The 18,571-nt window shown below is 38.8% G+C and overlaps 1 protein-coding gene across 2 annotated transcripts in view; it reads left to right on the top strand.

The window, feature by feature from the left end:
- Positions 1-1,427: 1,427 nt before the first annotated feature.
- LOC141753058 (glucocorticoid receptor-like) overlaps positions 1,428-18,571 on the top strand; it is an 85,197-nt gene continuing 68,053 nt past the window's right edge. The window contains exons 1-2 of one of the 2 annotated variants that reach the window (XM_074611376.1): positions 1,428-1,970; positions 3,736-4,952. In XM_074611376.1, coding sequence (XP_074467477.1) covers positions 3,745-4,952 — 1,208 coding nt within the window. In that variant the 5' untranslated portion in view covers positions 1,428-1,970; positions 3,736-3,744. The remainder of the gene's footprint in view (positions 1,971-3,735; positions 4,953-18,571) is intronic. The other variant, XM_074611375.1, reaches the window with a different exon arrangement.

The following is an 18,571-nucleotide window of genomic DNA, read 5'->3' as shown; positions in this document are numbered from 1 at the left end:
ACCTATTCTATTGTTTATGTTTCATTATAGTTACCTATTCTATTGTTTATGTTTCATTAGTTACCTATTTTATTGTTTATGTTTCATTATAGTTAACTATTCCATTGTTTATGTTTCATTAGTTACCTATTCTATTGTTTATGTTTCATTAGTTACCTATTGTTTATGTTTCATTAGTTACCTGTTCTATTGTTCATGTTTCATTAGTTACCTATTCTATTGTTTATGTTTCATTATAGTAACCTATTCTATTGTTTATGTTTCATTGGTTACTTATTCTATAGTTTATGTTTCATTATAGTTATCTATTCTATTGTTCATGTTTCATTTGTTACTTATTCTATAGTTTGTTTCATTAGTTATCTATTATATTGTTTATGTTTCATTATAGTTACCTATTCTATTGTTTATCTTTTCACTATAGTTACCTATTCTATTGTTTATGTTTCATTATAGTTACCTATTATATTGTTCATGTTTCATTAATTACCTATGCTATTGTTTATGTTTCATTAGTTATCTATTCTATTGTCCATGTTTCATTAGTTACCTATTCTATTGTTTGTTTCATTAGTTACCTATTTTATTGTTTATGTTTCATTATAGTTACCTATTCTATTGTTTATCTTTTCATTATAGTTACCTATTCTATTGTTTATGTTTCATTAGTTACCTATTCTATTGTTTATGTTTCATTAGTTACCTATTCAATTGTTTGTTTCATTAGTTACCTATCCATTACTTACCTGTTCTATTGTTTATGTTTCATTAGTTACCTATTCCATTGTTTATTTTTCATTGGTTACTTATTCTATTGTTTTTGTTTCATTATAGTAACCTATATTATTGTTTATGGTTCATTAGTTACTTATTCTGTAGTGTATGTTTCATTATAGTTACCTATTGTATTGTTTATGTTTCATTAGTCAACTATTCTATTGTTTATGTTTCATTAGTTACCTATTCTATTGTTCATGTTTCATTATAGTTACCTATTTTATAGTTTATGTTTCATTATATTTACCTATTCTATAGTTTATGTTTCATTAGTTACCTATTCAATTGTTTTTGTTTCATTAGTTACTTATTCTATTGTTTATATTTCATTAGTTACTTATTCTATTGTTTATGTTTTTATTAGTTATCTATTCTATTGTTTATGTTTCATTAGTTACTTATTCTATTGTTTATGTTTCATTAGTTATCTATTATATTATATAGAGCGAATGAAAATGTGGGACATCGTCTCAATATGTGGCACGTGGGACAAGGAATAAAAAATGCTGTGCAGTCCCCTTGTAAAGTGGGACACCTGCTCACCATAAAGCTCACACGCTACTCGTCTAACAACTCACCGACAGTTGCAACAACCCCTCTTTTTATTGTGAAAGTCCAGACCGGAAGCGCTCCACCTGTCCCCTCCAGCTTGCCGTCGTCTCACTAACTGTCCGCCCTGCCCTGCCTGAGTTTGCAGTTGAGTGCGCCAGGGCAGCACGGCTGTATTATATAACTTTAATGTACTCACGGGGTTTAATGGCGCACCAGCAGCACAATATCGCGCTGCAGATCTCTGGATTCATTGCGGGAATTTAATCCTACGGCACTTTTTCACCCACTAACCGAGCGACGTGCGTTTTTAAAAGTTTATCGACAGATCTGCGCACACGGTGGATCTTCTCTCCAGCTCCAGCAGCAGCTAGGTCAGCGACGTTGTTGACTTTTAGTTATAAAATAGTTGATATTTTTGCGGACGATGTTTTCCTGCCGCACGGAGAGAGAGGCGGCAACAAACCCAGCTGTCATTTCACCACCACGCAACAACAGCACCGCAAGGAAGGGCTTTTATTCGACAGCTTGAGACTGCTGCGTTGGACATTCCGCGTTTATTATTTCTCACGTTTTTTTTCTCCACCAACTTGGACCGACGGGAGATGACCTAACCGGCGGAGCGCATCCTTCTTTCACTACAGGTACTGTCTGCTTCTAATGCAACTAGGGTTTTACTATCTGGATTATTATCGAGAGAGAGGCTAGTTGTTTTCCTCCAAGAGGTATAGGCCGACGACGTGCGTCCTCGGTGCTGCGTGGCAGGCGCACTGACAGCACCGCACCGTGCGCGCACCGCTCACTATATCACCAACAAGCGCTCTCTCGGAGGAAACCGTTTTATTTTGTAGTGTAAAAAGGAGAAAATGTTGTGTATCTTATCTGCCTCTCTCCAGGGCTGTAGGCGTGTGAGTGTGATCAGTGCAATTTCCCATCGCAGCCAACAGGTTGCACTAATGCTGTGATGATGTGGGAATAAAGTACAGTAAGCCAAGTCAGGAAACAACAAACTTTAAAAAAAAAAAACTTTAATACAAGGAGCTTCATTAACATTCTCTTAAAATGCATTACATTAGAGAAGTGTCTCATATAGTCTGAATGCAGTATTGATTACATTAAAAGGGGTTTAACCTAGGACCAAAACAAATTTCTAATTCTCCAAATAATTGCGCATTTTTACCCACCAACCTCACTTTTAACATCACAGAGCAGCAGTAGATGTGCAAAGGGATATGCGTTTATTTCAATGTAGCAGCTTTTATATTTTACATTTAATGCATATAAAAATGCCAGACTGAGCGATGTATAGGCCTGTTTTGTAATATTTAATCACATGCATTGACTTTGAAACAGAAAAATTGTGTGTGCAAAAAGTGACAGCTTTCCTGATTGGTTCTTTTTCCTGCCCCTCCAGATATGGCAAGCTATTATTGATTCAACAGTTAAATTAGTGAGCTGCAGAACCCTCACATGCATATACAGCTTTCATATGCAGATGTTGTTGCCACGTGCTTTTGCTTGCAATAATTTCATTTTATTGAAATTTCAAATTTTGTGAAGGCAGAATTGGTAAATCTTGCAAATGGAGATCAGTTATTGGTGACTTGCTGCAAAATGCCCAGAGGCCCCACAGTGGGTTAATCTCTGTCGACAGATGCATGTTGTTGCACACATGCTCGTTCTGTATGTGTGCTGGGACTGTCAGTGGCACTGCCTGTTACACAAGTTGTGCCTGGGCATGTCTTGCACTTCTTCTTCTTCTTCTTGAGTTGAGTGGTGGAGGGCACAGTTCAAAGAAATAAACATGGACATTATATGTCAGTTATGTTATATAATAACCGTGGTCCTTCTTCTTTTTTTTCTTTTTTTTTTCTACTGTACTGATTTTGCCTGGTTTGTGCCATCTGTGCCTCTGCCATATTGCTCCAGTGTGGGTGTGAGAGGAGGAGATGGCCTGTTTGATATGGCTGCTGCTCATTGCTTGAAAAATATAAATAAATAAATAAATAGAGTGAATAGCGTAGGCAGTAGGCGTAGTAGTAGACATGAACCTTGCACCTTTTAAACTGCACCGTAATACACTTTTAAAGCACAAGTTTCAAGACACCTTTCACTGTGTAAGGTCAATATTTATATCTATATATATATATGTTTCTTTATTCTTTGTTATTTATATATATATATATATATATAATTAATTATTATTTATTAATGTATTTATTTCTCTATATTTATTTATTTATATTTATTTTTTTCTATATATTTATTTGTTTATATATACTGTATATAAAAATATATCTGTCCACTGTGTCTGCATCAACTCTGTTTTTAAAACCTAACCTAGTCTCTTCTCTCTCTCTCTCTCTCACTCTCTGTGTGTGTTGTGCACTCCCCTCACTGTCCCGTCAGGATAAAGAAATGGATCAGGGTGGACTGAAGCGCAACGGTAATCGAGACGACAGCCTGACATTTGGGGAGACGGGAGCCGGAGTCGGCAGAGATACGGGTGACACAGCTGGTTCACTGCTCCAGTCTGCAACGCACCTGCCCCAGCCCACGGTAGCCCCGAACGGACGGGGTGCAACCAAAGACCAGGGGGATCTTGGAGGCCTCTTTGAGTCCCCTCAGCATCATGCCCTGTGCGAGGGCTCAGATATGGAGGAAGGTAAACTCATCAGAATGCAGAAACAACACCAGGATATTGGTGTATTCAACATGGAGGGCAACTTGTTGAAACAGGGTATTTCGGCCACCTCTGTCATCAGCACCTCGGTCTCCTCCATCCTGGGCAACCTCCCTCTGCCCGACCTTTTCCCCCAGCACATCAAGCAGGAGGGGGGGTTTTCTCTGGATAAAGACTTGGAAACATACAGCGGACACACAGGCGCTGGTCCGTGTGATTTGGATGGCAACAGCGGGCGCATAATGGAGGATACTGAGATTTGGCAAGACCTGGACCTCCCTAATTCTCTGCCAGAAATCAGCGATTTCGAGTTGGATTCCGAAGTGGCACACTTGGATAACATCCTACATGACAGCAGGGGTGGTGGCGGTCCCGGCGGCGGCGGCGGCCTGCTAAAGGAAACAAAGCCTCACGTGGGTAACGGAGTAAACTGTACCAATGTGAACGGCACGAATCAGCAGCACCACCCCATGCACCAGCAGCATCAGCAGCATCACCTTCTACAGCACCAGCAACATCAGCTTCACCATCAGCAGCCGCCCGCATCGCTGCTCTCCAGTGTCATGATCAAGGAGGAGAAGGATCCCGACGACTCTTTCATCCACATCCGTACCCCCGGCGTCGTCAAACAGGAGAAGCAGGACAGCGGTGGTTTCTGCCAGTCGCAGTGTCTCCAGAGCAGCATCGGCTCTCTCCACGGAGGAGGCGCCATGTCCTCGAGTATGGGCATCGGCGCGGGACCTAGCTTCCACTACAGAGCCAACCCGTCCTCCACAGTGGGCCTACAAGACCAGGAGCCTTTTGGCATGTACTCAAACCTGCCTCTGGCGGGGGAGGGCTGGGCCAGGGGGAGCCGGTTTGGAGAGTCGTCCGGGTTACAGAGGGGTGACGATGGGCTCCCCTCCGCCGCAGCCTTGGCATCTTTTTCTGTCAGCTTCGCCAAGTAAGTTTCATGGAATTACTTTATCCACCTCTGTTTATATTGTGTCTGTGGCGGATTTGGTGTGTCCTTTCATTCACGTAATGCTCGACTTTGTATTTGTCTTTTTGCAGTATGATCCTTAAATCTGCAGTAGGCCAAACGTTTTTTGGCATCATTGGGCAAAAAAATCCATAATAATCTTTCAGCATATTGTAATTCAAGTGTCAAGTGTTCTGAGAGATAACTAGACTCCTGAACATCTTCATGGCTCTGTTTTCAGGCTTTAGAAAATCTAGCCCGTGACTGGAGACTTTGGCCAATCACTGGTCAGAAAGGTTGCTCCGGCTGGTGGGCGGTGCTTGGTATTTCCTCAACTGATCTCAACATGGCTGCAGGATCACAAACTTTCTAATTTTTACAGCTAAACAGTTCACTACAGGATGTTTCTGAAAACATTTTATGCGAGAAATAGGCATTACAGTAACAGAATATTGATTCATATTTGATCAGCGCTGCCTAGTTTGATTGGAGTTTGCGAGTGATTGACAGCTGCTCAGAGACGGCAAGGCTCCAGCTCGGCTCTGATTGGTTGTTTTCCTTCCAGTCTGTGAAATCTTGCAGATGCCATTAGGAGCACCGGAGGACACAGAGGCACATGATTTTTTTTTCAGATTACCTGTCTCATGCAGTGCTGTCAGGATATAGTGACTGTTTTATAAAAGTAACTTTTTTTAAATCATATTTGCTCCAATTCTACCCACTGCGGCTTTAAGGCCAAACACACTGAATTGGACTTTGAATGCCATTTTTTCGCTTTTAGAGTAAATTTTAGCAGGAAATAAACTCCACAAACAGGCATTTGATTTAAAAAAATATGGGAATCATAAGCAAGACTTGACAGGTGAGAGAAAGTGGAGATCATTTTCTCCTCCAAAAATAACAACAAAAAGTCTTTTTGCACTTTGTCTCCCGCTACCACAGTAAATATCTCGTCTCTGTTGATGGAATCAATTCAAGCTCAGAGTGATGCATCAGGGCACTTCAGTTCCCTAGAGGACACCTTGAGTGTGCATTTCGGAAATGAAAGCAGTCGGTGCCTGTCACAGCATTTACGCCCGAATCTTCCAGTGTGATTCTAGCACAAAAGATCGCTTCAATAAGCCCCAAAACGGAGTACTCAGGTGTTGTTGTATGTTTGTCTTTCTTTTTTTTTTCTGAGGGATGTGCTAGCACCCCTGGGGTGGAGGGCATCTGGCGCTTATCGCCTCCAATAGGCAGACACAGCAGGACACACATTCCTCCTATTCATCCACATCACATCATATTTTAGGAATGCCATGACGAATGAAATGAAGGAATAAATTCTCTTTTTATTTACACAAATATTGTCAGAGGGGGCCGATTAGTTGCCAGGTTACAAGGAGGCAACAGGGGAAAGAAACGCTGTTGAGTAAGGAACTGAATTAGTTGAGGTGGTGATAGTCACCCTGAAGAGATGGAGAGTGTCAATATTTTGATTCCATAACCTAGAGCAGTTCCTTTTTTGTGGTTGCTCGCTGAAAATCAATGTTGTTCGGTCGCCATTGTAAATTTTTTTCTCATCCACAGTGTTGTCCACGCTCCGCCTTCTGGTGTTTTTCCAAAACTGTGTTGTAACTCGGTGCTTGTTGTAAAGATATCCCAGAGTTATGTAACAGTCTCATTCCTACAGGATGTGATTCATTGAGAAAACATGATATGTGCATTTTGTGATGATGCAGACGGCATGTTTTAATGAGAGGAGGAGATGAGTTCTGTGGGAAAGTCATGCAGCACAGTGGAGGATGACTGGTGGACATGCCTCACCTCAGCTCGGATCTAATAACTGAATCGGTAGAACATTGAAAGAGATTTATTTGCTGTTTTATGAGCTTCTTTGTGTCCGCGGTCTGAATGGGCAGATCACAAGATGTGTTTTGATTAACGTGGGCCGGGGGTAATAATGTGAGTCAGTACTGTCTCTCTGAAAGAGCCATTGAGGTGTTTGGCTCCGGCTGCTTTGTAAACAAGTCAAAGATGAACATGGGTGTCAGCTTCTGTTATCTCCACTGCTGTCACACTGATACACTCCTGTTTTGTTGTGTTGTTACCCAGTTTAAACTGTGGAAAAGTCTCTTTGTCGGGGTTCATGAGTGCAAACTGCTTGTTTTTATATCTTATAATCGACTGTAGTATAGTAAAGACTTGATTGCTACAGCAAACACTGAGGTGAAAGCTTTGTAGAAATATGGCACCCTAATAAGTAGAGCTGGGCGATATGGACAAAATCTTCTATCCTGATATAGGTCAATTCATATCTCGATAATGATATATATCATTATCGAGATATGTTTTGTGGTAATTCAATAAATAAATAGTCTAAGTATTTTCTCATTATAAGAACTTGAGTGCCAAATAAAATTAAATTATAGAGGAAAAAATAAACAAATATAGGCCTAGGCTATATCGCGGTAGAAACAATATAGAAAAATATACATGATAGACATTTAATATAATTCTGATATATATTGTCATATTGCCCAGCCCTACTATTAAGCTGCTAATTTACACACCTCATGAAGTTGTCTTTTGTTTTTGTTGTTTCCTGGTCAGGCAACTGAGGCAACAAGTGTTTTTTTTTTTTATCACTTGTTGATTCATTCAAACAACAAAGTGTTGTTTTTATAAAACTCAATTTTGGTAATTCCAAGAATCTGTGCCACAGTGCTCTTCTGTTTTATCGGAGCTACTTCCTGGTATGTTGATGCTCGTTGCACCAGCATGGTGTGTGGTGTTTCCATGCAGTGTTCCTGTGATGCATGCAGGGCACCGAACCATCTGCAAAGGTCTAAACCGTGCAGTGCATAAACTTGGGCTGGGCAATAAATCGATATTATATCGATGTCGTGAGACTAGATATTGTTTCAGATTTTGGATATTATAATATGGTGTAAGTGTTGGCTTTTCCTGGTTTTAAAGGCTGCATTACAGTACAATTATGCAATTCTGAACTTACCAGACTGTTCTATTATTTGCCTTTAAGCACCAAGTCTTTATATCCTCATTACTGATGATTATTTATCAAAAATCTCATTGTGTAAATATTTTGTGAAAACACCAGTTGTCTCTACAATATCATCGCAATATCGATTGAGGTACTGTATTTGGTAAAACAATATCATGATATTTGATTTTCTACATATCACCCAGCCCTAGCATAAACCCTTACTGCATGACCAAAACAACCCGTCTTACCAGTGAACCAACAAACAAGCAACTCAGCAATAAATTAAGTATTCTCATTTCTCAAATTCTCATGTTCTCTGAAATGATCCTGCTGCACAAATTAGCAAAATGATCAACATTTCCATATATATACCACAAAATTGGACTACTTGAAGATGACACAATTATCAGACTAAATATTACCAGGCAGTTTAGTTTGATTAACACAAGTTGATTCAGTTAGGTACTAATTTTGCATAAGGTAGACGATTGGTTTCAAAATACATTAAAATCTGAATATCAATATACTAAAGGTGCAACTTATGATCATTTTAATTACATTTTTGCATGTAATTTTCTTCCATTGAATAATTGATTGCAAGACTAGTTGTTTCGACTCTGCATGAAGCTAAATGTGTGTTTCAAATGCAGACTGAGGTTTACTGTAGTCAGTGTAGACTGTTGGGTCAAGGTGCCTCTACAGTAAGTACATTGGGCATTATTGTTGTGCGTATCTGTACACAATACAATGCAATCCAACATTACATAACAAACATCAGAATACACTGCTGTATTCTATATACAGTGTGCATTGTGTATATATATATATAGTATATTGCAGTGCTGGTGCATTATTCGATGTATGTTTATGATGCTGTGTGTCTCAAAGTAGGAATGAAAACAGAGAAATGTCTGGCTCCCTGGTTACCACATGAGTTAGCATAGCAACCGACTCCATGTACTGCGCTGTATATCATGAAGCCCACCTCCCTGCTCTATGGGAATTTTCTGCACAGTTGGCTCATTCACATTGCCTGGCTCGAGCCTCTCCTTATGTAATCGATAATCAAATGGACAAATGCTGTTGCTTCATGGCCAGGGGTGAAATGAGGCCCTTCAAACATTGTTTAAGCTTCACGTAAGTGGCAGGATAATAATCCGCCCATTAAGTGGATATTATTTTTCTCTTTTTTTACTTGTGCATCATTTGTTTTTTTTAATGTGCTGCATCACATCTTTTTCTACGTAGCTTCCTGTACACCACGCATATTGATCATTTCATCTTAAAACGGGTGAGTCATACTGACGCACACTAAGGGTTAAAAAGTTGATCCAAACTCTTCTCTGTTGCTGTGCTGCATGCGTCAGTGTGTGCCAGAGCAACGCAGACTGTGTGTGTGTGTGTGTGTGAGAGTGTGTGTGTGTGTGTGTGTGTGTGTACACACTACAAACGGATGAAAATTGTGCTGTCATTTGAAGTTCTGAGCGTTCAAATTAGTGTTGAATGCCAAATGAATCATTTTTGGGAATGACTCATAAAATAGTGTTGGGGTTTGCGGATGGTAAAGTTGTTGCTGGTTCAAATAAACTTTTTTGCATTATTTCAACTTGGGAATTATTTAAATTGTTTGCAGTTATGTATTTAGGCCTGTCTGATGTTCGATGTCCCTTCTGGTGCAATGGACAACTTTTCATTCAAAGCCTAATCTGACATTGATGGAAGCATGTTGGCACACAAGCTACTTTACTGTTTGCATTAACACAGCATATCAAAGAGGCCACAACAGCTTCTGCAACAATGCTCTGCATGCAATGTATAAAAAATGTGTCCTGAATTTGGTTTTGCTAAACAAACAACATGTTTTAAAGATATTTATGTGGCGTTTCATTCCAAATGTTTACCATTTCCAAAAAACAACCTCATGGCTTTCCCATGGTTCGTAGGCGCTGTGCAGCCGTCTGGGTTGAGGGTGTAAAGTTTTTGATGTAATAAAATGCAATTTCTCATAATTTTAGACCATTACTGTTGTACTAGTGTAGTCTTAATTTGTGCAAAATAAATAAACATCATAATCCATTACTATAACGCCCCAAAAACTTAAAGAGAAAACTTGCTATACATGAAGTTGAAGTCTTCATCTGAACATTAAATTCTTCTGTAAAATCATATTCTGTATATCAAAAGAGCAGATTCCGAAAACTTTTGAATAATGTTTCATTTATTATTATTCTTCACAAATAAAAAAAAAAAGTTATGTCAAAAAGTTCAAAACGGAGCTTGCAAATGATAATAATAGCTTAGACTGTGGGTTCCCAAACTCCTGCCCATTTTCCACTTCCCTCTGCTCGAGCACGCCTGAACCAGCTGATGCTCAGCCCTGATCCAACAGTTAGAGCTGCTGAATTGCATCAGGTGTGTCCAAAACATAACGTTGAAGAGTATGTTATTAACTACTATTGTCGTGTGATTGATTTATCTTCCACTGCTCGGGGCCAATAAACTGATGACGATCGCGGAACCTCTTGCTTTTCATTTCGGCACCCATGTTAACAGGTTAATGACTGGTAGATGATTTGCTGTCATCGCCGATATGATGTACTGCTGTTGCACGATGTGAGAACATTGAATCAATTAGGGCTTAGGCATAAAACAATGACTAATTGGCTAAAGTAATCTTAGTTGACTAAGACCAAAATGTCCAATTAGTCGACTAATTGATAAATGACAGCACCCTCGTTCTCACCCCCTTTCCCGCCCGCCGTTCGTCGGCTCGTCCAGATGCGCTCCACATTTTTACATTCAAACGGATTAGGCGGGGCGCAAAAATGTTAAGGCGGTGCTCTAAGCTGCATAATGGCATTGACTTTGATATTTAGCTGCAACCAACAGCTCACACAGGCCGATCACAAGTCTAAAAGACACATCTGGCATTCCTGGGTAGAAACCTCAGAACAGAGTTGACGGGTCTTTTCACAGTTTTGGGGACAGATCCAAGCGGCCAATAGAAGGGAGACGTCATGCTGAAGAAACGTAAACACGAGTTGTAGTGAGTGATTTCAGTAGTAGCTGGGCGTGTATCATACTGTAAATGAGAATAAGCGAGTTGATGGTAATGAATGGTGATTAAGGATGATGCATTGGGTGGTGATTACTATTATCATTGCCCCATAGTCACACTCATTGCTTGGTTTGAGTGTTTGAGGTTGTCTGCTTGGCTTAATTCATTACGGTTGTATTTATTTTTCTATTGTTGGTTAATGAAACTGTAGGTGACAGATATTATCTTTGTTGAACTTGTTACCCGGGTTGCGGCTGCATTGTAGTGCAGCTGTGGCAACTAATATACTGAAGTGATAACATCATAAATAAAAAAATTGGGCAACTGAATTGAATGGAAATCATGATCTGTCACTTGTACGTCAGCATTTGTGGACACATCATTTCTAGAAACCACGAGAGAACATGCGAGGTCTGGATGACAATGCAACATTATCGTTAATTGCATCGTGACCATCATATCCGTTCACAAAACTCCAAATTGTTGTTTTCAAAATGAATGACTCCAAAATAAAATTGCAATTAAAAAAACGATGAAATTAAGTTTTCTTTTACATTTGTGAAGACTTTTGTCTGATTTAATTAATAACAGTTGAACACCGTTTATTGCACTGAACATCAGTTTGATTATTTACATGTGATTTTTCATGTATGTACTGTACTGTGATTAGGGCTGCACAATTAATCCAAATTTTATCGAAATCACAATATGGCTTACTGCAATTTTCAGATTGCAGTATTTTTTAAAATCACAATATTTATATACCATTTTAAATACACACCATAATCATTTTAATATGTCTTTCAATAAAAATAAGAATAGTGATGTAAAAATAACAGTCAAAATAATCGCAATTAGATATTTTTTTCAATAATGTGCCACCCTAATTGTGATACAAAGTCATTCCTTTTCATGTCCATTGTTTTACATAAAGTTTAACACACATGCAGATAAACAACACTGCCTATACCATTCTTTTAACATGCCACGCATACTGTATTATGTAGGCTGCGTACAGGGAATTTCAAGTCCTACTGTACGTGTACTCAATAGTCATTTCACAACAACGAACTAAAGCCAAACTAGGTCAGACTCATGTCTGTTGACTCAGTTTCCTGGATTTGTAATCTCTATAAGATTATGCCAACCTCAATCCACATTGTTTGTTTGAGTTCCTGTTGCTTAATAGGCTTACTGATAACCTTTGCTGTATGCAAGGCTACATTTCACTGCTCTTCGCCTTTCACTCAGTCTTACTGTTTAATTACCACTTTCTAGTTTTTCCCCCCGTCCTTCATCAGTTGCAAACATTTAGTCAACATTTTGTCCTCAGGATTAGCGAAACAGGCTTTACGTGTTCATGTGGGACATCCAAATGTACTGTGATGGCTTGCATTATTCTGTCTGGAGTGGCACCATATGATGCCGTTACTGTATATTCTGGTGTGAAGAAGTCGTACCATGAAGCCTGCTGAGTTTCTACAAACTGTTTTGGACTCTTTTGTTGGCCCCCAAAGGCTTGTTTAAAGTCAGATTTTCAAAGACTGTGTCTCACACTTGGTTGTGATTGTGGAAACTGAAAGATTAAACTGATATCTTCTTTAAAGGGTCTTTATACATGTGGTCTGAACTCGCCGCAAACATGGCGGCTCTGATCGTCAGCCAACAAGATGCTCTTTCATTTCGCTCCATCTCGTCACTCTTCTTCCTTCCGTCTGCCTCGCTCGCTCTCCCCTCTTTGGAGCTCTACTGTACTGGGTCTTTGATGTAGGCTTCGGTTGAGGTCACTGTAGTGCAGCGAGCCGAAGGAGGTCTAGTCGTCTTAGCAGCCAAGCTGTTTCTTTTTTAAGGCTGTTTTGGTGGCTGCCGGCATGTTTACGCTGGTGTTAGGTGTCGCGAAGGCCTATCTAACAGGCCACATGATGGATTTAACCTCTTTTTGCAGGACAAAGATGGTCTCTTTGTTCACTGCAAAATATGGAACGAAATACACAAATACAATAGCTCTACTATAAGTACTATTTTTGCAAAGCTTTTCAGAAAGGTTGAATCATATCAGTTAAATTCTGAAACTGAGATTTTCTAGTGTTATTAAGAAATTGCGTGTGGACAATTTCTTAATTTCTTAATAATTTCATGATGTGTTTTAAATAGGGATGTCAAGATACCAGAAATTTAGTATTACAATACCAGTGAAATTCGAAGATTCTTGATACAAACAGTGAAAATCAAAAGTAAAACAATACATTCCATGTACTTCAACATCCACTCCTTTATTACCGTTTAAGTTAAACAAGTCATAATTACCTCTCTAATATCTATTTTATATTGATGTGAAAACATCTCCTTCAAACAACTGGATTCATCCCAAGTATCTCGCCAAAAACTACATTTTACAAGATTAAAATTGAACATATCATGATAACGTTAGAATTTACCTTCGACCAATACTCATTTTTACGGAATAGAGCCTGAACACATCATAGTGTATGGCACCTCCCGTGTTGAAATCGGCAGGACGAGAGCTAGTTTATATTAGCTAGTAGCAGCCGGTAACAGTCCTGCACGGAGCTAACAGCTAATGTTAACTAGCTCCCGTCCTGACGATTTCAACACAGATTTGTTGTTTGCAATGTAGCATTATCAGGGAAAAAATAGGGTGCGTCGTCTGGATGTGCCAATAGGGAGTTTACTGCGTCACAAACAAATCTTCTATCGTCCCCAGGGTGAAGGGCTGCCGTTAGTCTCAAGTAGGGATGCACCGAGACCGATGCTGGATCGGATATCGGGTCGATACTGACTCATACAGCTGGATCGGGTATCGGTGACAATGGAGCCGATCTATTAAACTCAACTATATGCATTATAGAGTGGACATTTAATTGCTGTTTAAGTTTTGAGCAATTTGTTGCTGTATTAAAAGGTTTCCACTTGAATTGTAATTCCTGTAATCCCCGTAATTTTGTATCGGCTGATTCCCTAAAGCTCAGGTATCGCTATCGGGACTGAAAAAGTTGGGATCGGTGCATTGCTAGTCTCGAGCCCTGATGGTACCGGTAACTGTGGTACTGTAGAAAAACAAGTACTGAAATTGGTACCGAAGAAGCGGGTCTCGTGACATCTGTAGTTTCAAATTCCGCTTCCAAAGTCATCTACCCAACAGACTCAAACCAGGTTTAATATCCATAATTTGGCCTACTGTGTACAGGACATTACTCATAGTCTATTAGTTGAATTATCATATATGTTTGACGAAAAAATGTATTCTTGACCTTGGAGAGAGTAGTTATTTTTTTCCTTAACTCAAGATCCACATCCTAGCTCTGTTCTCTGGAGCTTTCGACCACATCCCAAGTTCCCTAAACAGATGGAATTTGCTCCGTTGTCATGGAGACAGCTCATCAAGTATGGAACTTTGGTCACATGATAACAGGTGGTCGTATACGTTATCGTATATGCTGATTTTAAAAAGCCACATTAAAAGAAAAATGCTGTAACTTAATTTGAACTCCTTGATTTTGAACAACATTGTCCCTCTTTCAGATTAAGAGAAGAGAAAAGCTTCCTCTTCTACCAGCATTATTTTTGTCAACGGCACATCGCTTAGTGTTCTTTGAAAATTCAGTATAATTTGCCTCTGTAATGCAGCCAGAGTTGCCACTTAGGGACACTCGTGCTTAGATTTACTTGAATTCTGCATTGTTTCCATTCACACACATCTGCTGTCTGTCATGTCTACTGAGTACACCCACACACTGACACTGTGCACTATGAACAGACAAACATATGCACTCATAAATGCCTCATTGCACATCATGTGATGGCTGTGGATAGTTGGCAAAGCTAGCTGGGAGGCATTTCTTGGTGTAGATTACCAATACTCAGAATAGAGTACGAGATCCTTTGGTGGATAATAATTCTTTCTAAACCCATCCTTGTGTAATAAACATGTGATGGCTATCAGCACTATGCTTTAAAGTTACTGTCAGTGCATATCTCTCCCTCTGTCATAAATTTGAAGGCCTGCGTACCGGTGTGACCTAGCTTAGCTTGTAATAATTGGACCAGAAATTGACGGCATGAATGGTGTCTGTTTATGGAAAGTTCTTTTAACATTTAATCAGCAACGGTGATAGCAATTGTAGATATCAACAATTGCTTTTTGAGTAGTTTAGAATTCCAAGCCAACAAATCCATAATGTCATTTTGAGTGGTAGCCATTCTAATTAATGATATCTGCAACTCAAATCTCACTAGTCAAAATGTTAATAATCGGTATCAACAATATTCATTTGTTCATAGATATCTATAACTTAATTACAAATAGTCAACTTTTACCATTGACTTCTATTCAAACTCAATTACAGATATCTATAATCCAATTTTGAGTTGTTATAATTCCAAGTTGACATATCCATGATGTCACTTTGACTAGTTGCAATTCGAATTAATGATATCCACAACTCAATTCTCACTAGTCAAAATGTTATCGACAATTCAATTCTTACTATTGTTCACTGTAAATATCTTCAATTCTTAGTTTTTACAGATATCATAAATTGAATTGAAGATGTATAAATTCAATTCCGACTAGTCAAAATCCAATTAATGATACGCCGGCTTGGAATTGTAACTAGTAAGACTGTAATAAAGGACGTAGAGAATTTCATTTCAATATCTGAAATACAATTGTAACTAGTGTAAATTATATCCGTGCTAGTAACGATCATATTTGAGATACCTATAATGACATTTTGACATGTCGAAAAGTCATTACCACTAGTGAAAACGAAATAGCTAAGAGTCAGCCCTACTGATTAAATGTTAAAAGGGCTTGCCGTAGTCTTTTTGTGACGGCAGCAGTCCTATTAATGCTTCTTCAGCTACGTTCACATGAAATTTGGTGAGCAATCTGTGCTTGGATATGTCAGGAGAGAGCATAAATATAGCCCCAACCAAACTGGCTCACTGTACTTCATAAACAGAGGATTGTGCTTGTTATGTTTGGCAACGACTCAGGAAACAGGAAGTGCTGTGTCTAGCGGCTAGAATGCCTCAGACTGCTGCCCCTTTCGCCCTCTTTGAAAAAAAAAAGAATAAATAATAATAATACTTCATATCAGACATTGTTGTATTTATTATTATGTAGGTGCTTTTCTCAAAAAATTGTGTCTGATTTGAGAAATCACAAAAGTCCCGTATGACTTTTAATTTCTAACTAAACACTTTATTAGCATTTATTAGTATACAGCTCACCACGCGGCAGCTATGTTTGTCTTTTGCTTTTCAGTGTGTCGTAAGTGTTACCTTTCTTGAACAGATTTTATGTTTTAATACTGAGGATGTGTGAAAATTGGTTTTTTTTGTTTTTAGGAAATTTGTTGCTTGGCAGAAATGCACCAAAAATTGTTGGCTTTTTAGAAAAATCGCAGAGAAAGTGAAAAGTAACAACTCCCCAGAATCAGCAGCAACATCAAACAAGTCGCAAACCAAAACAAAAAAGGTGCTGCAAATTTGCATAAACTCAAAACCGTGCAACACATCTCAGGGTTTTCCCCAGGAAACTGGTTAGAGGAGGTGGTTAGCTAAGCCCCCACCACCAACTCCAAAAAAAGAAAGAAAACAAAGATGTATTCTCCACCCTTGTCTCCTGCATGCACAAAATGTCCCTTGCATTTGAACATAATGTACGTACATACATCAAAGCTTCAATGCTGGTGATGGTGATGATGGTGTGACCCATTTATTCACATTTTTCCTTCAATTTGTAACCAAATCTTTACATCATTGAGATTAGTCATTGGAGACAGTCTACAGAATTGCAATATTATGGGATCTAATATAGGGTTGGGAGATCATATCTATTCTCGTCCAATCGCGGTTTCTCCAGACTGCCGATAGGTGATTCGATCGCCAGGGGGGCGGCGGCGTGGCTCAGCGTCTGACGGAGCTTTGAAATAACAGAACCTTTACGCAGACATGCTGCTCCACCAGAAACATCTCAAAATGCACAGTAGGGTGCAAATTCTAGAGATTAATTTTAGGGCTTGTCAAAGTTAACATGATAATAACACGATAGCACAAATTTGTTTCAAACGGCACTAATTTCTTTAACGCATTAGCGCAATGTGCAAATTTTTAGATTGTAGCGGGCTTAAAGCTAGAAGAATACTGGCAACATTTGAAACTACAAAAACCTAAGGAATCCATTGGTACCAACCATGTCATACTAGCTTGTTGCAAAGGAGGATAAATAATGCTCCCAAAACTAGGCTAAACTTTGGTGAAGAAAAACTGGCAGGGCCATTTTTTTGAAGGGGTCCCTTGACCTCTGACCTCAAGATATGTGAATGAAAATGGGTTCTATGGGTTACCACAAGTCTCCCCCTTTACAGACATGCCCACTTTACGATAACCACATACAATTTTGGGGCAAGTCAGTCAAGTCAGCACACTGACACACTGACAGCTGTTGTTGTTGGGCTGCAGTTTACCATGTTATGATTTGAGCATATTTTCTATGCTAAATGCAGTACCTGTGAGGGTTTCTGGACAATATTTGTAATTGTTTTGTGTTGTTAATTGATTTCCAATAATACATATATACATACATTTGCACATTTTCCCACTCCCATGTTGATAAAAGTATTAAATACTTGACAAATATCCCTTTAAGCTACATTTTGAATAGATAAAAACTGTGTGATTAATTTGCAATTCATCTTGATTCAAATTTTTAATTGATTGACAGCCCTAATTATTTTATATAAGATCTTACTTCTGATAGTAAGTTAGCTAAAATCGCCTTAATATCGGCGTAGCAGAAAAACAATCGTCGATCATCCCTTCAATCGTGGATATACGATCCAATACAAGCCTAATCTAATCTCTCTTTTATTAGATTCAGATGCGGAATCGGGCAGATCCTGATGCATCTCTCAGGTTCAACTCAGTTACTGCTTCGCAGCATTAACAATTACCTCGCTCATTAAACACATGGATATGTGATATAGCACCTATTTTTCCCCTGAGGGTTAGTGTTATGTCTTATGGAAGTGTAAGTGAATTTTCTCTTGAGTCAGCCTCAAGCTGTAATACGCTGCAGGAATCTCTGCATCTGACAATGGTTTATTCAGTGTTTAGTGTCCAATCAATCAGGGTAATAAACCATGAATGAATAAATCAGTACTATTTTATCTAAGTGCTTTTGCAACCATCTGATGTAATTAAAACTCAGTCTTAAAACACTTTTCTTTTTAATCACAACTCTCCAATACTTTTCTATTTTTGTGATACAAGTTGAATGGAAACAAAAAATTTGTTACAATAAAAATCCAGTTTGAATCGAGATATTTATATTGATTATCATCCCACACTCCTCCCACTGTCTGTCTAGTCTATTTCCTCCGCAACCTTTCTGCGTTCGTCTCTTTGCGTGATGAATGCGTTTCGTTATTTGTGTTGTTTGAGTGGATTTAGAAACAAGCACGGAAAACATTGATGAATTTTGACTTTACGGCGAGACAAATGGAGGCAGGAACACAAACAATTATAACA

The sequence above is a fragment of the Sebastes fasciatus genome, chromosome 16 (genome assembly GCF_043250625.1).
Source record: "Sebastes fasciatus isolate fSebFas1 chromosome 16, fSebFas1.pri, whole genome shotgun sequence".
NCBI classification, from domain to species: Eukaryota; Metazoa; Chordata; class Actinopteri; order Perciformes; family Sebastidae; genus Sebastes; species Sebastes fasciatus.
The sequence above is the reverse complement of the archived record's forward strand: the minus strand, read 5'-3'. Positions and strand labels throughout refer to the sequence as shown.